This window comes from Dromaius novaehollandiae, chromosome W (genome assembly GCF_036370855.1).
Source record: "Dromaius novaehollandiae isolate bDroNov1 chromosome W, bDroNov1.hap1, whole genome shotgun sequence".
Classification (NCBI taxonomy): Eukaryota; Metazoa; Chordata; class Aves; order Casuariiformes; family Dromaiidae; genus Dromaius; species Dromaius novaehollandiae.
The window spans coordinates 53,232,866-53,259,211 of record NC_088130.1 but is presented as its reverse complement, the minus strand read 5'-3'; the positions used below and the strand labels follow the sequence as shown (position 1 = coordinate 53,259,211).

At 36.9% G+C, this 26,346-nt stretch overlaps 1 protein-coding gene across 2 annotated transcripts in view; it reads left to right on the top strand.

The window, feature by feature from the left end:
* The window catches only part of LOC112983999 (protein mono-ADP-ribosyltransferase PARP8), a 117,487-nt gene that overhangs the window by 71,863 nt on the left and 19,278 nt on the right, over window positions 1-26,346 (top strand). For both annotated transcript variants that reach the window (XM_064500955.1, XM_026101489.2), the window contains 6 exons: window positions 2,023-2,089; window positions 2,955-3,080; window positions 5,186-5,750; window positions 8,092-8,145; window positions 8,249-8,344; window positions 22,671-22,763. In XM_064500955.1, the coding sequence (XP_064357025.1) occupies window positions 2,023-2,089; window positions 2,955-3,080; window positions 5,186-5,750; window positions 8,092-8,145; window positions 8,249-8,344; window positions 22,671-22,763 (1,001 nt within the window). The remainder of the gene's footprint in view (window positions 1-2,022; window positions 2,090-2,954; window positions 3,081-5,185; window positions 5,751-8,091; window positions 8,146-8,248; window positions 8,345-22,670; window positions 22,764-26,346) is intronic.

The following is a 26,346-nucleotide window of genomic DNA, read 5'->3' as shown; positions in this document are numbered from 1 at the left end:
CTTTATGCAACATATTTTTCTCCTGATAATACATTCTGTTGAATGATAGAAGAAACATATATGGAGTATACTCCAAAGCACAATGGGGCGTGTACATACCACCTTATAATTATTTAATATCCTGATTTTAGATACTCATTCTTCTAGTTAGTATCTTTTCTGATTTTTGTATATGCCTGTGAGCGGTTTCTCCCAACATCTTAGAAACCTGCCTTAGATTAGGATGAATTGCCCTTTGGATGTGCCTGTCTGTCTCCTCTGGCTATAAAGCTTAGATAACAAATGTAGTTTAGCTGTCAGATTTTAAGACTGCTAAAACTAAGTATGATGAATCCCACTGAAAATAACCTGCCCTGCCCTACTCTGTGTCCTAAATTTGATAACCTAAACACATTGCTACCCCTAATGAAATTATTCATCTCTTTTAAAAAATTAACCAGTTTGTCTTTAAAAGATGAGATTATATTTGAATAGTAACATTAGAGAAATGGTGACAACAGTGCTTTGAATTCAGTGAAATTAGATGGCAAAGTTAGATATACCATATTTTTTTTAATTGCCTTATTAAAGGGAAATTAACAGATTAACTTTGACATTCTGAGTAAGATCTGGCTTTCTGAGTGATCAGAATAATATGGATATAAAAATATCGATTTTTTTTTAGTAAAATTTGAACCAAACTCAGATTTTTTTTCTTTACTTTTCTTTTCTTTTACTGTTATTACCTCCTTACCTAACACAAAGTATAACGTTGATTCGTGCTTTTAATATGTGTTTGCTGTTGTCCTGCCTTGAACACCTGAGGCGCTCTCAACAAGTGCTGGATGCCATCTGCCACTTCTATCTAGTAAATGTTATTAAAGGATTTTAGTAATACTAGGAGCTTATTGTCAGCCTCTATCCCTTATGCTTTCAGTTTCCTGAAAGGTAAATAAGGATATACCAATGGAAGGAAGGGTCGTGATGGAAATTCAGGGTAGTCCTTGTCCACTGGGATTCGTACATCAGGCACTTAGATGATGAATATTATGGACCTTATATTAAAAAGTCCTTAGAAAGAAAGCCCAGCTATAAGTCAGTTTGTTTTATTCTGCTTTGGGTTTGCTTCAAAGTCACAAGAACTGTAACCATTTGGAGAAGTATTTGAGTAGATTTGAACTTTTCTCTACGTGCTTATCCAAGATCTAAGTTTAAAGATACTTATGAGGAGCTCATATGAATTCTGCTTGTATTTAGGAAATTTGAATTCTTAAGTAGAATTCTCTTCTCAGAAATAACAGAAATACTCCAGGTGCCCTGCACCTTATAAAGTTCTGAAATTCAGATTGTGTGGCAAAATCCTTCAGAGATCTTATTGAGGAAAATTTGGTATGTGTCTGATGGTGAGATACTTAAGAAACTATCGGATCCTCTTTCTGTGAAAGAGCTTTTTTTTTTTTTTTTCAATTACACAGGCATAAAATCTTTGTTTTCAGTGAGGACAAATTCAATTTGGACTAAAGTAACTGCATGTAAATTTTTTTTGAGATTCTCCCAAGGCCATTAAAAAGTGAAAGACCGTAAACCAGAGGTAGCAAATGGTGACACCTCCAGTTCTCAACTGAGAAGATTTTAAATAAGTAAATTTATTTAAAGTCAGAGCATCCTACCCTGAGTATGTGAAGACTATTTACTTGGAACAAAGTTTAAGGGATTATGACTGAGGTGTATTATCAATACAGATACCTTTAATCTGATCCTGCTCTGTAGTTGTTCCTATAGTATAAAAAATATAATTAAAATCAGTGGAAAGAGATGCATTTTAGAGGATTAAATGTTTAAAATTGATACTGACCAGTACTGCAAAAAGGACTATTTCTTCATAGACTCAGGACATTACTACTTGCACCATTGCTTCAATGATATTGCCTACAGTAAAGGTCCAGCTAGAACAAGGTCCTCAAATATGTCACATGGTCTTGAGTTCTCTGTTCTGACTATTCCTGTAAGTACCTGTATCAACAAGATCTCTTTTTTCCCTAGTGCCAACTGTGGATGTATTTCAGATCTCTACTAAGGAAAGATTTGGGTTGGGACATCAGCTGAAAAAGTAAGTCTGGAAAAGTGTAAACCTGTGTATTGAAGTTTAAATATTATACTCATTTTAACTCCTGGACCATCTCAAGTATGATAAAATTCACAGGTTGTCAGGTTGGTTGGATCAAAGCATTTTGAACTTATTTTTGTTAAAAAAACACCACCAACAACAAAGTAAAGTTTTTGCCTTTTTTAAGTTCAGTTTTGACAGTCCTTGGAAAGAAGTTGATTTGTGCTCCCTGCCAGGGTTTCCTGGCACTTTACTGCCGTTTAGGAAGCAAGCTACAAAAGTTCAGAAAGACTAAGCTAAGAATGTTCAATTTCGTATTTCTGCTTAGGTTGTGAAGCCTCTGGAGCAGGCATCTTTTTGAGCATCATGCATTTTGAGCATCATGCTCCATAAAGGAGCTACGCTTTCTCAGTGGTGGTCTGTGGGATATACCACAATAATGAGGCCACCCAAGCTTTGAGGACAAGAAGGAAGAATAGCAGACAAATGTTAGCAGTTTAATGTATTCATGATGCAATCCAATTTCATTAACACTTTGATGAGTCATCTTTTCACATATACTTATGTTTATACCTCTGAATCAGTTTGTCCCTAGATATGTGTGAAAAGCACACTTCCACAAGTCTTGCGGTGGTTGGTTACATGGAGCATATTCTCAATAAGAGTACTATGTGAATTGGTTTTGGGGAAGGGGAGGTGGAAAGTATTTTTGAGGAGCTGAAGCACCCAGTTACCAGTCCACAAAGAAACTCTTCCTGTACAAGCAGGATGTTGCATCACATAGCCTACGTGGTGAATACAGAGGCCCTGATATTAAAATGAGTGTGACTTCGCTATGATATGAAAATCTTTCTTTCTTAATTTGCAGAATCATGCAGACGTTTGTTACACAGCAGTGGAAGAATAGCAAAGAGAAGTCTAATTGTACGCACAATAAGAAGGTGTCTGACAAAAAGGTGAAATCCCCTCTGCACATCTTTTCTACATTGCGCAGGTAATAATAAGGAAAATGAGCTGTTATCATCACATCCTGTTCAAAATCCGCAGCATACTTCACAAGGTGAAATGTTGACTTTTCTCCATAGAGAAGTGTTCTGTTTATATCCTACCTCATGGGTTTCCAGTCCTTGCCTTGCATGACTTCAAAAGTGAACTACATACTACTGCAGCTTCTAAGACTATTTGAAGGCAGAACCTTTCAGTGCCCTACTCTGAAACAACCATGATTCATCTAGAACTGGAAATAATTCCTTTTATATTACTTAACCTGGCTGTATTTGTTACTCTACTATCTTGGTAGCATTTGACTGTTATTTGGGTAGCAGGCATATATATTGCTAATTTTGTGGTTGCCCAGCTCTTCTTTCCACAGCTGTACGTATTTTTAATTCTTTTAAAAGTAGAAAGGTCACTGTGTCAAAGACTGATTTTGAGAGCTGTTGAGCACCCACACCTCCCCACTATTTGCATGCATGAACGTTCAGAACTTCTGAAACGCAGGCACGGAATTCCAAGGGACAAAGTCCAAAGACATTAAAAAACATGCAAATAATAGTTTGTGACAGTTCGGTTAAATTCGTTATGACTGCTACCAGTTACTCTTACACTTTAAGTCTCTGTAAAATCAGGCTCTGATTTTCTCTCTTTCAGGAATGTGACTATCTACTCTAGCATGTTTGCCTGCTTCTGAAGGGTTGACAGATCACCCCTTCTGTGAATTTGAATTGAATGCTCTTTGAGTGTTTCTTCTTTTTGATGAATTTTGCTATTCTAAATTCTTTGTGTAAAAAGCGAGGGAGTAAACAGTTGATTCGCATCGAGAAGGGAGGAATGTCACAGATGACAAAAGGTTTTCTCTCTATTCAAAGGTAAAAGAGGAAGACAGTGTTTTGAGCAGAAAGCTTACCCCTCCGCTACCTTGCCACTCACCATTGGCCGACAGTTTGTGCAGGCTGTAGTTTGGGGGTTGTTTTTATTCATAAAGGGCATACAAAAGCCAGCCCAATCTTTCTTCTCTGGAATTGGCTGCTACGGCAGTCCCTCTCCCAGGAGCATTCAGCTGAAGCTCGAGGCCCCCTTTCCCTCTCTCTAGAGTCCCATTCCCACCTCCCGTACATCCGAGTGCGATCATGAGCCATCTGCAACCGTGAGTCAGCATGCTCCACTCCCATTTCCCACTGCTGCCACTTGCTAACAGCTCGGGGAAACCTGCCAGCCTCTTACAGGGATTTTCCCCTGGGGGTTTCATTTCTTTTCTGTTTCATCGAAGCCAAAAAGTACTCAAAAGATTTGGATTACTTATAAAGCATAGAAAAATGATTCAGCATACCTGATATCAGTTCTTGTTTTGCAAGGAAAGGTGAATGTGAACATTACAGAAATGTGCCAGTTCATAAGAACGTTGTTTTGTAAAAACCTTTCGTTCTTTATTTTCTATATTCATAATTTGGGTTCCTCGCTTTCTCATTTCCAGTGTTACAGAGGTAGAACTTGTCTAAAACAGGACAGAATGGGGTTGAATTGTCTTTCACAAAGCACTCGGATTATTGTGAGGTTAAAAAAATCATTTCAGCTGAATTAAATTTGAGTTACTGTCTGCAAGTTTCATTGCTCATTATATCTTCCATTTGATCTGCATGTAAAATTTGTTATGCTATGTCCAGAAGACAGTAATTTTTTTGGAATCATGCCATAATGATTACATAGGAAAGATAGACTTTGATAAGAGAAATGTGTTGTAATCTTGTGTGAAATATGCAGTTTCCATTTCAAAAATAGCTGCCTAAATAAGTGGTTTGATTAGAGATCTAGGGACCTGGACCAAAAGCTATAACAATGTAGCTCTTTCTTCTGCATATACAGTTAGCTGCCTTTCAATCAGTGAGAAGTTGTGTATAAACAGGAGTAAGATTTGGTATTAGGAAATTGGTCCTACATGCAAGTGCTCTTTTTTTAAATGTTGGGGCTGGTTTATCACTAGTCAGATACCTAAAGACAGCTGGCACTTAAAAATTCATGCATATACGTGGACTTAGTTGCTTGTTTTGCACAGATTTTAGATTATCCTCCAACTACATCTTTCCGTTATTTATTTTTAAGGTCGCCAAGTTATCCTCCACCTGGCTGTGGTAAAAATAAATCAAAACTGAAGTCGGAACAGGATGGCATCTCCAAAACTCACAAGCTACTGAGAAGGACTTGCTCTAGCACAGTTAAGGCGGAGGATGTGTGTGCCACAAAATCCCACAGAACCTTTGGCCGCTCGTTGTCCAGTGATCCTAGAGCTGAACAGACAATGGCTATTAAATCGCACAAACTGTTGAACCGTTCTTGCTCTGCAGCTGTCAAGCAGGAGGAGTGCATCACTTTAAAGCCTCATAAGCTGTTAAGTAGGTCGTGTTCGGGGGATCCTCGATGTGAGCACAACAGCACCTTGAAGCCCCACAAACTTTTAAGCAGGTCTTACTCCAGTAATCTTAGAATGGAAGAATTGGATGGGTTGAAGAATCACAAGTTACTCAGCAAGACTTACTCCAGCGCCCCTAAGTCATCCAAAATGGAGCCTTTCAAGGAGTCCACCATAGCAGAGGGCAGGCGGCTCTCTCTTACCTCAGGGCTTATTGGTATCTTAACACCATCTTCATCATCACCTTCACAAGCTGCTGTGCGTAATAATTTTATTATTTATAATAATTTTATTATTCTGCTTGTTTTTCTCACATTATTTTCAGATATGCTATTCTCCTTATGCAAAGGCATTAATATTCAGGACATACATTAGTGGAGATATTGGAAGAGTTTAATATTCAGTGAAGAATAATGGAGTCTGCTTTTTAAGGTGGATTTAAAAACTATCCATACACATATATTTAGGTCATAAAACTAGAGTCTTGTTAAGTCGAGATGAAGACTTTCCATTTCTCCATGAACACAGCTCAATGTACAGCTGCCGGCCACTGAGTAAGGCTGGTCAGCGACTTCCTTCACTGCTTTCTTGCTGCAGGAAGGAGGGCCAGTGTGAGCTTCTGTGCTGCAAAATTGGCTTGGTCACACAGGTCTTTTCTGATTTTCCTGTTTGTTTCATGGGGGAAGCAACACCCCTTGGCTCATTCAGGTGCCACGTCACTTCTCCCTCTAGACTTTTCATCTTTGACCATCATCATACTGGAAGGAATGCAGTCACGATTCAGCTTACCTTGTGTGCATTTATGCTTTGTGAAAGGTTTAGCCTTCAAACACCCTCATGGCAGCAGAAGGTCGGGGAAGTGATTAAGCCCGCACTGCCTCCCTTTCTTTCCCCAGAGGTATGATTGTTTAGGAAAACAAAGAGTAGTGCAAATTATTAAGTTTAGGAGATAGAGCTCAAACTTAATTCTTTTGTCTCTGACTCTTAAAAGATGGTGTTTACACTTTAGAGGAGGGAGCTGGACTGTTTGTGCTCTTTCAAAGGCCCTGGTCTGCTTTCTGTGTTAGGCTTGGCCCTTAGGAGGCAGTCCTCTCCAGTCTCCTAGCCTGACAGTACCTTGATTTTCCCAGCCTGTGGAAACTGAGATCTTGCTTGAAATGCTGTACATACATTCAAAATAGTACATTTTGAATAATGAAATTACGTTGAGTGTATTACATTTCATGGCAAACTAGTTTAATAAGCTGTGAGGTATACTCATCAACTCTAAAAGCATTGATTTACTCTTGTAAAATCATTTATATACATGCTGTGTGATTGGTTCCTGTAAAGTGTACAACCAAACTAATTTGAGATAAGCCAACAAACTTTTTATCTGTATCTTTTTACCAGTACAGAGATTGATTTTTTTTCTGAACCAGCAGAGGAGGTCTCAGCAGTCTTTCTTCCTGAAGTTAAGTGCAGAAAGTCCCATTGATTTTGATAAGATAATGAAGAGTTGCCTAAGTGGTTTCATAACTGATATTATCAGCTGATTCAGAAGAAATGCAGGCCCTACTTGACAGTCTATAAAAATCTATATTAGTCCTAGTAATTTTATTACTATAATGCATTTACTTTGAAGGAAAATCATCACATACATGGTCACGTGCAATTTCACTGATATTAGCAGAAGGGCATCAAGAATCCATTTCACATCTTACACATGGGGACCAGATATGCAGGTAATCTGGGTGCCTAACTCTAATCTGAAGTCTGTGGAACGTGTAACCGATGAATTAGGACCCTACCTTATTTTAAATTCTCAGCTAAAATGTTAGAGTCTCATGTACGTATACAAATAGCAGGATTATCTTCCAAGAGAAAAAAAGTAAAAAGTTTCCCAAATAAGCAGTTAGAAGAATGAAAGGAAGTAAGCCTGTGAATAAACAGAACTCCAAAAAGCTGTAAATGGAGCTGCTCTGACTGTCAGTCAAAACAAGGGTGTTTGAGATAGATGTCAGCCTAGGGGGAGTCCTGTACCTTACTGACTCACATAACAAAGGTACCTTCTAATTTATGTTGTTGCACTTTGAAAGAAAAAGGCAGAAGGAATGTGAGTGGGATCTGAGCAGAGAGAGCTGTCAGTCTGACGCTCGCAGAACTGAGCTCATAGTAAATATAAAAGAAAAAATTTTCAACACTTCTAGAAGTTATTTTAGTCATTCAAGCCTAAGCACATATTCCGTATTTAGATAGGCATAAAGACAATGCACAGTTTAAATGTGAAAGAAGTAATCAAATGCCTGCTTATTAGAATGGAGTTGAGGAAACTGGTGTTTCCATTTGAGACTAGAGTTTTGGGATGCTGAGATATCAAGCTCATCAGATTTAAAGACTAAGAAAGAAATGCAACAAACCCACCCTACACTCAGCAAACAGTAAAAAAGATGGATTATTTGTGAGAATTGGTTTATGCAGATGAGAGATTTTTTTTAGGTGAAAATATTGTGTAATTAACAAATTGGTACACAAAAAATAGAAATGTTTTACCATGTCCTCAAGAAAGCCTTGTAATTAATCTACCATCACTGAAGTTGTCTGAACTTTTTCCTTGCAGCAAAATTATGGTGCAAAATGCATTCCGGTACGAGACCGTGGCTTTCTTGTGCAGGTAGGATGTCATATCTTACCCATTTTTAAAACACTCTGGAGCATGAGCTGACTGTTAATTATTTTTAAGCAGATGTTGTTATTCTCATTTTCACTGTTCTTAGACTATTGAATTTGCTGAGCAGCGGATACCAGTGTTGAATGAATACTGTGTAGTTTGTGATGAACCCCATGTGTTCCAGAATGGCCCTATGCTGAGGGTAAGTTGTATGTTTGCTGTGTTAAATAATGCATTTTTAATGCCTTCAATAGCAATGGACCATACAAGCCTGTTATAAAACTGTTGAATTGTTTCAGGTGAGGTTCATCCTAATTTTCTATTAGGATACAAAAACGTAATGCATATTGACTAGGTTTTGCTGTACATTTGAAGAAATATAATGCAAATAGAGAAGGAAAGGAGGCTTATACAGTAATCATAGAAATATAAAGGAGGAATGTATTTCACTGAACACTAATGTGTTAGAGTAGTTGTGACTGGATAAGGACAACTAAAGGCTGTGCATTACACTGCTTTTCCAGCTCCTTCCGATGCCCTCCTAAAAGCTTGGGGGTTATGTCAGCCCTTGAGCTCCCATCATGCAGTGACCAGGGCGCTCAGATACTCTGATATTAATGCTACAAGGCCACGAGAACTGCTGCCCTTTTGCACACGGGCCACTGGAAGGAATCATCCTCCATTATTTGATAAATAAGGCAGTAGAAGCAGATGCTCTGTGAAGTGTCCTAGCTAGCAGCATCCTAGGCCAGAGGTATTGTGGTGGTTCAGTATGTCTAAGTTCTGGCCAGTTATGCAGCTCTTCCTCCCTTCTCATACCCTTATAACTGAGAACAAGGAATTTGGCATTCTGAACATTGCACCCTCTCAATGCTGTTGGTGAATGCATAAAGTGAAAAAGGTTAAGGTTGGTCATGAAAGACACACTTTGCCTGGAACTACTGGATCAGCAGAGCTTTGTAAAAAAGTATATGGGAGAATAAAGCTGTTACCTTTTGGCCTGGCTTCACTGTGTGGACAGTTCCGAATCCTTTGTGTTTCACCTATCATGAATCCTATGGAAACTCAAGTAACTTTTAAGATTAAAACCATGGAAAATTGTGGTAAACACCAGTTTATGAATAGTCTGACACCTCACCTGCCAATATCTTTCTCAAACATGAGGTCCACAGTTAAGTCAGCAGCTACACAAGTTGAGCCAGACATCATCTATGATGTTCTCATGAAACTAAATGCAGGAAAGTTGTTGCTTCCACAGAAGCAGAAGTCATCTCATAGTCAGCCCCCCAGATGCTCAGTGGCGCCATGGCCAGGAACTCTGACTGCAGGCAGAGTATGCAAATAGGCTGCTAATAGGATTTTCAAAAGCCCTTACATGTTTGGCTAACACTGATTTAAGTCACAGTTAAACCTGTGTACTTTTGAAAATCCTATCAAGTGGTTATTTGCCTCTTTAGGCTCATATCTGCCTTCTAAAAACACGATTTTCTGCCAGCTGTATCTGCAACGAAATCCTGATGAGAAACCTATCTTATCTTTTCTCTTTGAATGCAGTACTACGTGTGCTACCTGTGACAGAATGAGATAAGATTCAAGTGAGTTATATGCGAAGTTTGGATAATATAATTATTTAAATTACCAGGTCTTTTCTATTGTCCATAGGACTCAGATAAAGCAAACAGTAGAATTTCTTCCTGTTCGCATGCTCAACTACTAAATGAAAGCAGCAAGGAAAGTCATCAGGTCTAAATTAAAAATCTTAATCCTGGTTTACTTCTGAATGTTTTTTTTCCTCTCCCATCTTAGTGATCAAGATCCCTCAGAATGACTTTCTCTTGGACCATCTTCAGCATATAGAAGAGTTATTTTAGCTGTCAGTTTGGAAGTTGTTTAGTGGTTCAGAACAGAGGAAAGTGCAAACATATTTGCCATTGCACACATATTCATCAGTGCCTTTGCAGGCAGCGTAACCTAGCAAGCATTGCAAAAATGAAAGTGTGTTCTTACATCACCCAGAGAGAAGGAGATAGTGGGAAGAAATCTATCATGCCCTCTGTATGCTTGAATGACTCAATAAGCCATATAGAGCCTTTAAAGAATCTGCAGTTCTGCAGCGGGTGAGAAAGAAAGGATCTCAGTTTGAAGCTACCATGAATTTGCCAGGTTTTAAGGAAATCTGTGCTTCATTCTTCTGAGCGCTCCCGTGGAGGCAGCCCGGAGTAGTGAATTTTAAGTTTGTTTCAGGAAGATTGTTCCATTTATTTAGATTCTTCAATAATATACACATGCATATATATATTTACATATCTCTATATCTGTATATTGATATGTAAAATGAAAAAAAGAATGACCCAACTTAAAGAGCACTGCCGTGATAGTGAATCTCAGGAATACACTGCTCTATTAAGTAGAGTACAGGAGGCTTTCATTTAAGGTAAGGCTCCATGGGATCTAGCCTCACTTCACTTACAGATCCCATATACAGTATCCCTAGCCTTCAGAAAGAGTTTAGAGTACTCATGGTTTTGATAACACAGTAACTTCACTGAAGTTTGTAACTATCACAATCTTGCTATTGCCTGCTTATATTTTTAGATTCTGTGGCTTGATCTCATTTTCAACAGATGTCTGTATCTCAAAAACTTTGCTTAGATAAGCTCCATAGTTGGTGTTACCACAAAAGATGACACCGACTAAATAGCGCTGGATATTTAACCATTCGCTTCCTTTTAAAGAATGGTTCCTTCACACCCATGCACAGAGAGAGGATTGTGTGTGCAGAGGAGCATGTACCTAAGTAATGAATTTCCCTTCTACTTTTTAAAGAAAAAGAAGGCATATGAATTTATAAAAGCATAGCATAGTTATTGCTTGAGAAGTTCTTTTTAAATGTATTTAGGCTTGAATTTTCTGCTGTCTAATGAAGTTTTATTCAATTACAAGGAAGCAATACTCACTGATGCCAGTAAAGAATTTGATACTGCAGCCCTCAGTTCTCTCAGCCTGACCCCTTTCCTGAATGGAAATGTAGTTTAATTAATTATCTTAAAATGCAGTTTAAAAAATTTAGCAATTGCCATCACACAAAAATTACATTCTTTTAATACTTTAAATGATACTTAAAACTCACATACCTTGGTGTAATTTCTTGTGCTGGTTATTAATGACTTGCACAATTTTGATGTCTTGTTCTCAGGACAGCTGAAGATATCAAGTCAAGCTATGAGATAAAGCTTTTCCTTTCTGCTAGTTCTAAGTTACTTAGAAAAGTATGATATCCCTTCATGAAAGTGTATCACTACTTCATTCCATTTTCTCCTTTTTAAAGTCAGGAAAGTGGGCAATGCTTTCCTGTAAGTATTCACACCCATTCCATAGGAGATGAGGGTGAATGTAATGTCTCATCACAGCATATTTCTTTAGTATTTACTTTAAAAGAACAATGAGATCTATGGTTATTAGCATTATGCTCATTAGATCTAATGCTTAGAGCACTCAAAGTGCCATAAATATTTAACTGGTTGTATAGAGATACATGCTTCTACAGAAAACCACAGAAAACTGGAAGTTCTCTGAAATCACTGCATGGCATGATTTGCAGTGTTTCTGGAAAGCACAGGGAAAATGCAATGAATACATGGATATTTAGAAGAAAAAATATTATATGACCTCTTAAAAGCATAGGCCACATTATTTCATGCAGCTCTTCCTAACATTGAACCTAGCAATTTGACGTGAATGCTACATACTTCACTCTTCATAAAGAGATCGAGAAACAGCCTTGAAATAATTAGCGAGGCTTGGGACTGCAGCTGCTACATCCAAACCACTCTTTTCTTTTCGTGTAAAGAATCCTTGAGAAATGCGCTGCATCTCCTGAAAGCCACCCTGCGTTGCACAGCTTTTAGAAGCTCCATAATCAGCCCATGCCCGAGCTCTTTGCTCGGCTTTGATAAACAGCAGGAAGTACAAGGCCAGAGATGGTTTTGTGCTGAGGAGAGACAGAAAAGTCAGCTCCTGTAAACCTTCTGAGAACAAAAAGGCTCTGCTGATGTGAATCTTTAGATAATGTCTTGTGTTAATATCTTTGAATCAATTCTCAATAGAAAAGTTGCTTAGATCAGTGAGACATAGACTATTATTTGCTTGTAAAGCGATTGCCAGATCTTCTTTACTTAATTTATTTCAAAAACATATTTTGGAATGTTTTTTCTGGCATTTTCAAACAGTTAATATCTCATTTACATATGCGGTGTTAAAATATTTAAATGGATAATCTTGATTTCTGTCAAAGTTGTGTGTTAGACTAAGACTTACAGGTAAAGTTAGGAAATTTTAACCACTTCCACAAAGTCCATTCTGAAGTCCTGAGGTGAATGTGGCAAGTGAAAAGCACCTGAACCTGGAGCTTGTTCCATCCACTGCCTTTTAGAACATTTTGTAAGCTTATGTACTTAAAATTTTGTAGAAAGCAGTGTCTGAGCGGGAGATAATTTCACCTGAGTCAATCAAGTTAGGTGTTATGTCAGTCTGCCATACCGCCATTGAGGTTCTTCCAGGTTCACCTAGGATAAATGAATATGGTTTTCTCAGTTTTTGTGCAGTATTTCCTATACCTCTTTCCTTATTTATTTGTTTATTGTGGTTTAGGTGACAAATAAACTCCAAGACAGGGATTGTCTCTTAGTATGTCTTTGTATAACTTTTACAGTAAAAAGCCTGAAGGGAGAGTGCAGTCTTAGAATCCCAGAAGTTGGGAACTTTAATGTATTGGTTCTGTCTTAAACAGAAACTGGATCTTCTAGTTCATATATTTTATTTCACATTGTTAAACATTTTGTTTAAGATATTATAAATCAAGTCATTTCACTTGTTAAAAAGATCTCTTTTTTCCTCTGTTCTAATGCCTGCTTCTTATTTGTTCTTACTCCTGAGAGTGTCTTGGATCAGGGGATCTCTTTTCATGAATACTTACCTTCTGTAAGGAAAAATTGTTTTCTCTCATCAAGCGTTGAAAACATTCAAGTTCAAGCTCATCCTTTAACTCATGACAAGCACAAAGACAGAAAAATAATAGATTTCTTATAATATATAAAAATAATACAATACAATAATAATAATACAATTCTTCAGGTGAAGTAGGGTATCTTTTAACTCAGGAATAGAGGTAAAAGTAAATTTCCCCTCTCCTCTCCCCCCAAAATTAATCCCCCCAGAATTCTTAAATCTCATGGAAGTCGGTGGCATTGTTGTTTTGTTTATACAATGAAGGTAGCTTTTTTGACTTAAGTTTTTCACTTTTTCCCTTGGGCAGTTGAACAGTTACCACTCCAGGTTCTTCTTGTAGTGGTGGTAGGCATTGTACAGAAGGTGCCTATAAAGCACAGTCAACTTTTACTGCTGTCACAAAAGATGTCTGAGAAATTAACTCTTACGCTATCAAGCTGTAGCCACTTTGCCTGAACCACTTGAAACAATTTTTAGAGTTCAAAAAAAGGACTAGAGGCAAATTTTAACGTGACAAAGACCCTGCCTGCTGTGTGCTTGGCAGTCAGCTTCAAATTACCCAATAGACAATGAGGCAAATGACACAGAGAGGGCAGAAGATTTGTTAGGAAAAATTACAGCACTTAGAGATGTATGAAAAACAGAAACCTGTTCCCGTTAATAAGTTTTCTGCTACCAGTCAATGGTGTTGCAGAAGGCAGAATAGATATTTTAATCCCTGCCCTAGAGAATCTGTAATCTAGAAGAGGTACAAAGCAAGTGCAGGCTAAGAGGAAAGGTGTCCTCTTGTGGCTTTCCATGTAAGAGTTGGTCTAGAAAGGTGATACCTGAGTAAATTAGTACTGGCAATGCTAGAATTACTGACAGTGAAGAGGCTGCTGAGACAAGTAATATCCTTGCTCCTCTCCTGTCTGCAGTATCTGGGCATGAGAGAGAAAGCTCTTTCTGGGTAAAGCATAAAGATGAGTGAATGAAGTATACATTTAGCTGCTGTTTGGCTAAAGCTGGTACTGCCTTATGGAACAGGAGGGACTAACTGACCTCCAGAGGTCCTTCCTAATCCTATGACTTGGTTCCTCTTAGCTAAATGTATTTTGCAAAATAGGTGTAATAACATAGTAAAGAAATGTCATCCTTATTTGCTTCTATATTAAAAAGCTATTAACATTTTTTTAACATCATCTGAAATTCTTGCTGTTACTCTAGAGCTGTAATAATATTCTAGGCAAGGACTAAATATTTTAATAATGCAACAGTTTTGCTGACAGTACTGGAGAGAGATCTTGTTTTAGGATTCAGCATGTGATAATAGTATTTTTATTACAAACATTTAGATATAATGAGATGAAGAGTCATTAACCAAAGTGGTTATTATATTTAAGGATATGATTAAAATATGGATAATAAAAATATATTATCATATTCAGCTCTTACACAGTATAATTTAAAATGTGTAGCTAATGTCTATCTTATTGTCTGCATGCCTTCCTGAACTTCTCATTCACCCAGACTACAGCCATTGGTAAAACAGCATCATTTTATGGATTTTAAAAACCTGTGAGACAATTACATAGGGCAAAAATTCCCAGAATAAGATGATAAACAAAAACATACCTCAGGGTGTCGATAAATTTTCTTTGAGTCAAGAAGTCTCTTTAGAGTGCCATCTTGTGTTGAAATCTTAGACTAAGGCCTTTTTAGAACAAAGCAGGAAATAAGCAGTAGGAAGTTCAGCAAAACTAAATATTCAAGCTATTTTCTTTGAAATTTGCACTCTGATATAGATGTCTGTTGTTTAAACTTTTGCCCATAAAATATGAATGGTAAAATACTTGGAAACAATATTTGAAATGCCTGTTGTTTGTATTTAGCTCTAACACTAAGTACAATCTGGGAATTCTGATATATCTGTATTTCTATTAGCAACCTTACATTTTCAGAATGTTTTTCACGCTGCAGTGCTCATTTATGATTTAGTAATTCTGGGAGAAATCTCGGTCTCACTGAGTTCGTGTTGACTTGAATAGGCCTTGGATTTTTCTGGCCTTTGAATATATGTTTCTTAACCAACACATAAAAACAGTAACATTGATGTTGCAGAAACAGTACACCATTTAGGGGCGGGTGTTTCTTCAGTAGAATAAAAGTCATTGAACTATAGAGAAAAGCATAGCTATGCAAATATATTTAGCCAGACTGGAGTTTAGCCAAAGTGCTTGAGTTAAGTTTCCTTTTCTGTAGAATAGTGCCATGATCTTTCTTGTTGTCAGTGTACAGTATAACCTGCTTTTTCTTTGTCTTTTTCTGAAAAAGTTGTCTCCAGTTACAACCAGTACTTTAGTGAAATGGATTTCAATCATTTTATTGTTTACTGGGAGAGCAAGATGGCTGTAGCATAGTCTGTCCTGGAGCCAAGAAGTTGTCAGAGCTCACCTTGCCCAGCTAGCACTCTGTAATGCTTATTTATTTGCCATCTATTTATGCTTCTGGGAAGGGAAAAAAAAAGGTGAACTGTCAAAGAATGCAGAAGGAGGAAAAGCCAAAAATAAGATGCAGATCAAAAAAAACAAAGCCAAACAGAGCAAGTGACATTTCTCACTCCGTCTCAGTCTATTCTTTCATCTTTCTACATATTGTATCTGCTTACCACTGTCGTGTCTACTCTATCTGTCTTTCAGCAGTGTGTTTCATGTGTCACAAAATGTAGTGAGATTGTTAAGAGAGCTTATCTCACAGATTTAGTGTGATAGGCTGTTAAATAAATTATACCTGCTTTCTGGGAGTGTGTAAACCCATATAGAGCTTGTCTTGTGTTTGAATTCGTAAAGGTGTCAGGAGCTGTTTTACATTGCCTGTAAAGGTTTCTACCTCTTTTAAAACCTGAGTCCAGTGTTCGGGCACTGGTCTGCTGAGTTATAATCCACTGCAGTGTCACATGGATATAAAAAATAGCCAGGATTCAAAACCTGAGCAGAAGCATTTTTATTTGAAAGTTAGCTATGAAAACAGACACAGCTATTTCATTTCTCACAGGCTATAGGGTAAACTGCCTGCAAACAGCATTCCCTTTGCCCTACCTCCCCTCTCAGTACTTGCTTCACTCTATTTGGCTGAAATTTAAATCAGAGCAGTTAATGTTCATTTACAAGATTTCTAGACATCTCATTAAAACAGGGAGGTAGTGTTCTTCACTGAACAAAGCTGGGTGCTTGCAGGTATGCTGAACGTGGTCTGATAACATGGCATTTAGAGGTCAAATCATGCAGTGAATATTCGTTTTCATAATACAGATGATTTTATACTTCATAATAGTAAATAGTGTTTCTTTCTGATATCAGTAAGGAATTTTCATGCCATCGTTTTTAGACAAATTAGTTCATTCAGTCTTTCTACTCTTGCCTCAGTTAAAGAGAAGAGCTACCTATGTGCTAAGCTATGATAAAAACCAGGTAATTTCCCATGACTTATTTGTTACCAGCATCTATATCTAACAGCTTAAGGAACAAGATGACAAAAGCAGATTTTGACCTCACCACTAGCCTTGGTACATTATCGATTTCCCAAAAGGAGCTAAGAAAAACAACAAACCAGTGAGACTCAGTTTAGCAATTTGGTAGAGATCCCTGTCTTTCCTGCAGATATAAGATGAAAGATACAGGAAATATTTTCATTATTTTCTCAGCACCTACCAGAGGAGGGAACAGTTATCAAAAGTTAGTTTAGTAATTCAAAAATAAACTCAGTTTCAGATTCTAGGCATTTACTGGGTCAGTGGTTTGACTTCCTTTGAAACTTCAGGACAAAGATGTACATCTTAGTAATTATTTAATTTTAAAACAATTCCTAAATCAGTGTAAATTTATGAGATAGTATACAGTGCCATGATTAAGTATTTAATTTTGAATGTTTATTTTGAAATATATTTTTAATATGAAGGAAAAACCTGTCAATAAGAACTATGAAAGCACAAGTCTGATTTTTAATTTTAATAAATCATAAATTTTTAATCCACTGCGGGCTAGTACCAGACACAGAGAAGTATACACCATGGCAGAATAGGCAGATGTGCATTTAATTTGCCTTTCAAAATAGTCTTGAGCATTAATAATGAAAAATTGCTTGAATTCTGAAGCCTGATGAGCCTTATGTTTTAGTTAATGATAATTCTGCATAGTTTCAGTAATGATGTAATTAAGTCCAGAAATCATACAGGTTGGACTCTTAAAATCGTTACCTTGTATAATTCTGTGGGAGCATGTTCTAGGATACACATTACAATACTTTTTTAAAAAAAGTTTTATCAATTTTGTATTAAATTGAGCATTGTTCTATACCTCTTTCAGAGAATGAGAATTTACATAAAGTGCTTAAATAGCATTGATAGAAAGTATACCAGCACCTCATTAGTGCCTGTCTTCCGGGTACCATTTTGACCCTCATATGTCAGACCATAGATAAAACTGAGGTTTCTGGAGCACTTGTTAATTCATCTGAAATCATGGCGAAGAGAAGTAAGCTATGAAAGATCTGGAAGAGTGCCTTTCCTGCAGCTCTGGATTCTGTTTCAGATGTGGTAATGTTATATTTATTGGTCCCAAATATAACTGATCCTTATGTAACATGGACTCACATGGTAGAGAATTAGAAACCAATCTTATTTTGTCTGCTTTTACAAATAAAGATAAGATGTATATCTGAAAATCCATACCTTACACAAACTATGAAATAAGCCTGGAAAATGCGAAAGCTCTCTTGGAAAAGAAACCTTAGCCTACCTATTTTCTTTCTTTTTCTTTCTTTCTTTCTGGCTTTTTTCTTTCTTTCTTTCTATTTCTCTCTCTGTCTTTGTCTGTCTCTGTCTATCTGCCTGGTTGTCTTTGTCTGATTGTCTGTCTTTGCCTATCCATCTGTTTTGCTCTCTTTTTCCCTATCTCTCTTTCTTTCTCTTTCTCTACATCTTTCTTTCTTTTCATCTCTCTCTTTCTCTACCTCTCTTTCTCTCTCTCTCTCTCTGTATCTATCCACATTTTGAATATTATTCCTGCCACATTGGATCCTCATCCTTCTAGTGAGTGTACTGACTAGAAAGAGAAAAGTTCCTCCTATTGAAAACTTAATACTACCATGGCTGAAAGTTGAAAACACAACATAGGTTTGAAGACACATCTCCATTGCCGTGTCCTTCCGTTAGGAGAAGCGAGATGGTCACTAATAGTTTCACCTTTGCCATTTGTGACTTGGCTGTAAGTCAGGCTGTGAGACTTCTCTGAGCATCTCCTATTAAATCAAGAGGTTTTGGGGTGTGTCAGTCACGTTGCAGCCTCATTAAGTGCCTGTGTGGCATCCCACAGGGTACATGAGAGGGTGGCACGTTGCTCTTCTGAGCACAGCTGCACCATGCGTTATAAAATAGCAAGAAAGATCAACACTGGCTATGAAAGTTTCAACTAATTAATTGAAAGAATGTGTGGAGAATATTTTAAGTAACGCATGAGTCCAGAAACCAGAGTATGTCATAGCAGTTTGATGGTTTGCCTGTGTGCTATTCACAGTCAGTGCTGTAAGAAGTGATATTTGCTTTGTCTCATGCAGGAACTCTGACTGAGCCCTTTTTCTTCACGACAGCTGTGGATGAGTGCTACTGAGCATGCAAAAAATAGGGGTGCTAAAGGAAAACTCAGAAAACCTTATTCTATTCAAAAAATGCCTTCTGCTTCATCAGTGCCTTCTGCTTTTGAGCATTTGCAGTCTCAGCCTGTTAGCCACCCGGCTCTTATTTTCTTCTGGCTTTTTCCCAGTGAAATAATTATCCTTCTAAATAGTCTTTCAGCACCAATGATCTTCACTTAGCTAACAGTTTTGTGGAAGTCAACAGCCTTACATTTACTTTCTGCCTTCTTGTTAAAAATGAATTATATGTGAGACCAGTGGCTGTTTTTGTTGAATGGGAGTTACAGCCCCACTCTTCAGATAGCAGAGAGCAACGTTGCACAACTGCTCAGTTCAGGGTGCTGTTCGAGGTGGTGGTTGTACTCTGTAAAATTTTGCATGTCCCGAAGACCTCCCTGTCTAATAGATTATGTCCAAGCTCAAACCCATGTATTTAAGTGTATAAATCCTATTTAGACATCTATTTTCCCTTTGAAAGCAATAGAAGCTGATGGGATCTGATGCAAGTTAAATATTTATATACCTTTGTGGATATGGGCCTACATCAGTAAGAATGTGTCTACATATGAAAGTTCTTAGAAAATTCAGCTTGCTGAATATTAAGTAGTCTTAAACCAAGAGTATCCAAAAATGTCATTGGAACAATGTAACATTTATAAATGTGTTACTGTTGTTGTTCTTGTTTGTTTACTGTGGCTAGAGGCATTTCTCATATTGATGATGTGAAGTCGGAAGGAAAGACTGTTTCTGTCCCAAGGGCACACATCCTATTATGAGAAAAGAGATATTCGGACACCATAAAGGGAAACGCACTGACAGCATGCAAAACAGGAGTAGCAGCATCCCACAGTTTTACCAAAAACACTGTGGTTTTCTTTAAGCTTTGTCTTCTTAAGATATATTGGAGTGGATATATGAAGGCAGGTTATTGAAGCATCCATATTGCTATAGGGTTTGGGTGTTTTTCCCCATTACATTGACAGAGCCCAGATGTTTTCATCTAATGCAAAACTATATATTTCATCCAGCTTTTAGTAGAAAAGAACATGTGGAATGCAGATATTGTGTAGTGTGTAATTTTTTATGTAGTTCTTCTCATGTTTTTTCTTTAACCAATGCCACTTCAAACAGGAATTTCATGATTTCAGAAGTTAGAACCTACCATGGAAATGCTTTAAAGAGGTAATAAGTGAAGGAAGACAAATCCAGACTACATGTACCTTCCTTTTTTTAATAGCAAGCTTAAAAATTGGAGAAAAAATTATGGGAATGCTGCGTACTGTATTATTTACTTGAATTCTGTATAGCAAACTGGGTGAACTCCTAAAATATATGTTGTTGCTCACATAGAAATTGGTTTGGATTAAAAAAAAAGAAAAAAAAACACTGGGAAAAGTTGTTTCTTGTGTTTTGAAGGAGATAAAGTTAGCATAACAGTTCCTCTGATTTTATAATATGTTAAGAATTTAGTATGTGAGGTTTTAGTGACTGTTCTTGGATGATTTTGTGTTCTATCTGGAGATATTTTAGATGTATTATCTGAACACAGAAATAAGTACCACTAGATTGTGGGTATCTTGGAAATGTAGTGATTCTTCATTCTTTCCATTTCTTAAAGTGTTATTTTATCAGCATTGTCTTGTGAAGTCTTTATTATTCATTAGGCATAGAAGTTCATCAAATGCATAAAATCAGAAGAATTTTGTACTTCCTGACTGTAACGTTTGTTCCTCTTCAGGGGTCAACGTTTGGTATCTTGCTTCTTCTCATACTTACAGTTCTCCAGCTTAAAGATCTTAGCCCCAATGTCTATCTGAGAGAAAAAGTCCTTTCAAATGTCAAACATAAGTACAATGATCCCTTTACTAAATTCCCCCTTCTAGATACTCAAATGTTTCTGGCATCATAAAAAAAGAAAAAAAACCAGAAAAGACAAATTCCATTTGCCATCTTTAATTCTTGGAGTAACTTATTTTGCTGAGGTTATAAACAAGATGACAGCAATAAGTATTTTCTAATGCTTTTTTTATGGCAAGCATGGCTAGCCACACTAAATTATTCCTCCATTCCTTTGCTCTGGGATGAAAGGGAGTCTGTGTATGCTGTTGATTATGAAAGTCAAGCTAGTGGTGCCACCAAGCTTCCCCAACTACTTAAGCAAATGGTTCAGCCACCTTCTGAATGTGACAGCCTAAGAATGATGGCAATAATAAATACTTTTTGTCTAGTGCGTGATGGCACAGCGAATTGGATCATGTTAGGCTTTGTCTGCTGCCTAATGCAATGTAACATAGCAGATAAATCAAATGGGTGATACTCTATTAGACTTGAAAGATGATAGCTCTTGTAAAGCAATTGATGTGAGAATATGTCAATGCAGTAGATTTCTGATGTTTATTGAAGTCTGGAATCTTTGAAACCCAACAAAGGCATATTTGGAGGGCTATGAAACAAGTGACTGCAAATGCAGTATTATGCTTATTACCGACAAAGCTGTTTCCTGAAACAGAATTCAACTAAATTTTATGTTTGCTTTGTGTGTTTGATACATTTTTCATTTCTGCAAGGTCCTTCTAGAGACATTGATTTGAACGTCAAAGTATAGAGTTACAAGTTCTGTAGAGACTCTCATGGTAGCTAGACTCAGAGTTTTTACTTGTTCAGTGGTACCTATTAAAGATAGTTGTAAGTTTCTATGAGTTGGGATTTAATATTGTGAACTCAAGGAAATGCTAACTGAAAATATATATTTTAGACTGTTTTCAGCACTGCAGTTAAAATTGCTGTTGTTGGGATCAAGTATAAGGAAGGATTTAATTTATTTTTCATTCTTGTATTTGTTTCAGCTGTTTGTTCATTTTGACTGCTTATAACAATTCACTTTGTATGATTCATTGCTTGAGCCTTTAAAATGTTGAACTGCTAATTAACCTTCAATAAATAAGCATGGAGTTACTGTAAGGAGTGTATCTAATTAGGAGGCCTATGAAGACATGCCTATTCTCTTTATTTAAAGCTGTGTTCTTTTTTGTTTCTGCTTTTTTTTTTTTGCTTTATGGAGGCAGAACTCTCAAATCTTGCTTAGTTTCCGTAAGTCTAAATAGGTATTTTTTTACTCAAACTTTGTGTTACCACTGTGAATTTAACATTTCAAAAAAAGAAAGGCAAAAATTGGTTTAGCAGTGAGGTATATGGATGAGTTTTTCCATATCTAAAAAAAGAGTTCATGCTTTTTTTTTATAGAAATAATATGTGACCTTCCCAAATAAGTATTTATGCTATGAAAATATAATGCATTTACCTGAAGTTTACAAATAAGTTGTTAAATGAGATAAAGATCAAATTAAAAGTATTCTTCAAAATAGGTCCTTCAAAAATTTTTTCTGGATCAGATCTTTTTTGGTGTGTTTTCTTTAGCAGAACAGCAAGGTGTGAAGAATAAACCTGCAGTTATGAAGGGGGTGTGCCCATGTTAGTTTCTAGATTTGTTCTCCATTAATTTTAATTATGTAGGTAGTTTCCAGAGTTTGATAGGACAGTGTTAAGGACATTTGTTTACTGTCACTATAATTTATAGGCTGTAAAATGTTTGGATTTCTTTTAAGTTGAGCCTTTGTGAGTTCTGAAGAGCTTTTGAGTTTTTATCACCTGTTTTGCAAATTACTAAAATGCTTTTGTAGTGTGTCTTCCTCAATTATTGGCATGCATTCATAATTTAAAATTAATGTTGCAGTTAATATCTGGAGAAGAGAGTTGAGAAATACGTTCCTTTTTTGTTGTAGGTACTGCATGATTAAAACAATAACCCCAAACTGGAATAAAAGTATAATTAACTTTTTTTCTCTGTCTAGCCCACTGTGTGTGAACGGGAGCTCTGTGTCTTTGCTTTCCAAACATTAGGAGTGATGAACGAAGCTGCTGATGAAATTGCAACTGGGGCTCAGGTAGAATTATCCAATGCTCATTGCATGTCTGATTTTGTATAAGCATACTCAGCCTTCTCAGTCTCTTCTAGAATTTATTTTGACTTATTTTCTCTGTATCAGTACTTTTTGGTAAGTATTGTTTATTTGTTAACTCTTACATGTGTAGCTGTAACTACACTGTTTAAGCATAACATTTTCGAGAGGTACTAATGAGGTGCTTCCATTGTTTTCCTTCCATGTAATTAGAGTAACCCTGTTTTCTTGTTTAGTTGTATTCAATTAGGTCACCTGGGTTGTCAATAAAGGTAACCATTGTCTTTTGGAGATAATTCCCATTTATTTTCACCTAATGAGCCATCACTACTCTCATGCAATTAGTAAGCTACTTCCTGTTCTTGGTGTTGGGATACAACTATCCACTGAGCATCTGCTGTTTTGCTTATTGAATAACAGTGGGAAGGTCCTTATTGACGTTGCTACATAAGTTTCTTCTCTCTTCTCAAGGATCAGGAATTTAATATGAGCTTGCTTCCTGACTCTAAATTCAGTTATTAATCAGAGGTTTTAAACTATGCTTCCAAATCACCGTTTAACTGTAGATTAAAATAGTTACAGAGTTTCAATAAATTCAAAGTACAATGGCCTTTTGAAATCTTACGGATAAGTACACTCCTCTCTGATGTCCTAAGCATATGTTCCTCATTATGCACTTAGATATGTAGTAAGCAATATGTTTTTCAAAAGCAGACATTCAGTTCATTTAACTAGTGAGTCTATCCATTGGAAATAAACTACTTAGCTAAGCTCCTGAATGTCACTGATGGGCACATCCACAAAGGAAGAAACTTGCAGCAGTGTACACCATATTCTTGGCTTGAGAATATAACTGCAGGATCTGAGGTCTGATGTCAGAAGACAGTTGGATGGCTATGAGCTTTATTTGTAACATCTAGCATGCCAAGCATTGGGATACCTTTGCAAGCCTGTAAGAAATGTAGAGAGAGATGTGCTGATGAAACACCATCTCTTCTCCAGTCTGACATCCTCTGAAGTTATGTGTTGCTGTGGAACTGGATTTTTACTTTCTGAATGTAGGCACTTACATGGTCGTTTAAGTACAAAAAACTAGCTCTCACTTCTGTTTTTCAGTGAAATTGAAAGGAGAGATGGTCCTGATTAGGACTCACTCTGTGTTTTATGCAGACTTCATTGCTGCAGGTGTATGCATAGCTAGCTCTAGGAATGCTGTTTTGAGATGTGGCACCTCTACATCTACAGAGCCTTGCAGAACAGTACTGAAATGATTACAACCTTACTGGTGCTTAAAGGAGTTAGAAAAGAGTTTTTGTTGATTGTGTTGTTGGACCTAGGTGACTAAATTTTGGTAAGTCTCACTCCAGTGATAGCATCTCACCCAGCTCACTACATCTGATCTGGCTGGGTTTCCTTTCTTGCCTGCAGAAAGAATTCAACGCTTTTAGGGATTGATTCATCTCAGCTATTTTTGACATAAATTTAGGATTATATGAATCATAGTATAGACTATTGGCACAATGGTTATTTTCTCCATTGACTATAAAGAGAAGCTACACTGACTAGCTCAGATGTAGGTGTTCACATTGGGAATATCTACATTTCACCAGAATAATCTTCCCCCAAGTCTCCAAATCATTTTGTGCAACTAAGAAGCCCAAATATAGGCTCCCACTATTGCAAATCATATCCTGTTTTTTCTACTGTGCTTTTCCTAAAGCTAGTTTTAGAAGGCTAGCTTAAAAATTAACTAAAACTAGCTAAAGCTAGTTTTTTACAGTATACATCTCTACTTTGTCACTCCCAATATTCTGATGGCTCTTTCTTAATAATTAGAGATTGAGCTTTCTAAAATATTTAAGTTTAAATTCATCTTTCAATCACTTACCGCAAATGTCTAAAAGTTAAGTGTCTGATTTGCTGGTAGTTCAGATTCCTTCTAGAGAATCTCTTAAGAAAGGTAAGCGCTACCTGAACAACTGATGTCGTAAGAGAGAATTGTCCTCAGAAAAATGTCTGTTTTTCTTTCATGAAAATATTTAAATCCTAATTTAGCTACTTAAATGCCCTCTGTTAGGTAGCACAAGTTCAGGGCCAGCCATAAGGACATTTAATAGATCCACAGCCTTTCCTATTACCAAGGAACACATAAACAAGTTTGGATTGTAATGTTTGCATTATGCTTATCTCCCAGCTTAAGCTGCTGAGCTCCATCAGCTCAAAACAATGATCTCAGGGGAAATCAGGGGTTTAATTAAGGCTAATCTATTTATCTTTTCCGCATGAAAGAGTAATATACTGGTATGATGGTGATAAAAATATGAAAGGCAACACTTGTTTTAAAGGGAGACTTTGGGATGGTGTTCCTATAAGACAAATTTATGTGCCAAATTTAAGACAAAGTCCCACCATGCAAGTCATAAAGCAAGATAACTTTGGGTCACTGTGTTATAAGATCTGGGAACTCATACAACCCTTCCCTAATAGTGTTTTACAACTGGAAGCTAAGAGGTGCTTCTGAGAAGTAGGGTATATGAGCTCAGGCTCACTTTCGTGATAATACATTTACACAGTTGCAGGCTTGGTCGCCTGACCTGGCTGTGTAAACAGACTCTCAGTCTCCTTTGTAAATCTAGTGTGGATGCCCTATTTTGAAATGTTCATCACACTTGTAGGTATTATAAACTGGAGCTTAAATAAATTCATTGTTCAGTATATGTGAGATACTTAGTAACTGGAACTAGCAGAATATTTTTGAACAGATGGAGAAAATTGTCCATTCATGCTAAAGGAGCGGAGGAGGAGAATGGCAACAGTATGACTCACAGTTCCTTTTCACTTTCATTACATGATTCTTATTTTCATTCTGCTTCTCTAAAGGACCTTCATTTTTATTTCCTTGAATTGATCAGATATAATAACAGAGATGTAATAACTTTGAGAACAGTTTGAGCTGTGAGTTGAGATCTGATCTGTCTGGGATTGTGGGAGGAACCAGGGGTGCCTACTAACTACAGCTCATTTCGGTTTTTAGTTCCTTTCATGGAAAAGTTCATTTTTACAGAGAAATGTCTTCAAAAGGCACAGAGGAACTAAGAGAGAAATGATCCAATTTGCAGCTACATTTTTACATAGCAACTTTGGATTTCATTATGAGCTGGATTTAGGTTTCATAGCTGCCAGAAAACTGCTTTCTTTCTGTTTTGTGATTGCTATAGTCTATTGTTAAGCTCTCAGTTATGAATTTTGGTGCAATTGTACTTAAATGTGGCACTGTATTGTGTGTGCATCTACATGGACATATGTCCATACATGCATGTGTGCACATTACACACACAATCTTATGGTGATATGTTGGAAATGAACACAGATATTCAAAGCCATGTCATAAGTCTGTACAAAAGCAGTGAAGGGGATCTCTCAGTGTGAGCCATCCAAATGACTGTTAAATCACTGCATGGTTCTGGCTCTTGCAGAAGCAATGTTTCCTAGTGTTTCTACAATTATGATCTTCAGGAGAACAGTAGGCAGTGGTACAGATTCACCAACCTCATCCTCTCTTCCTTTT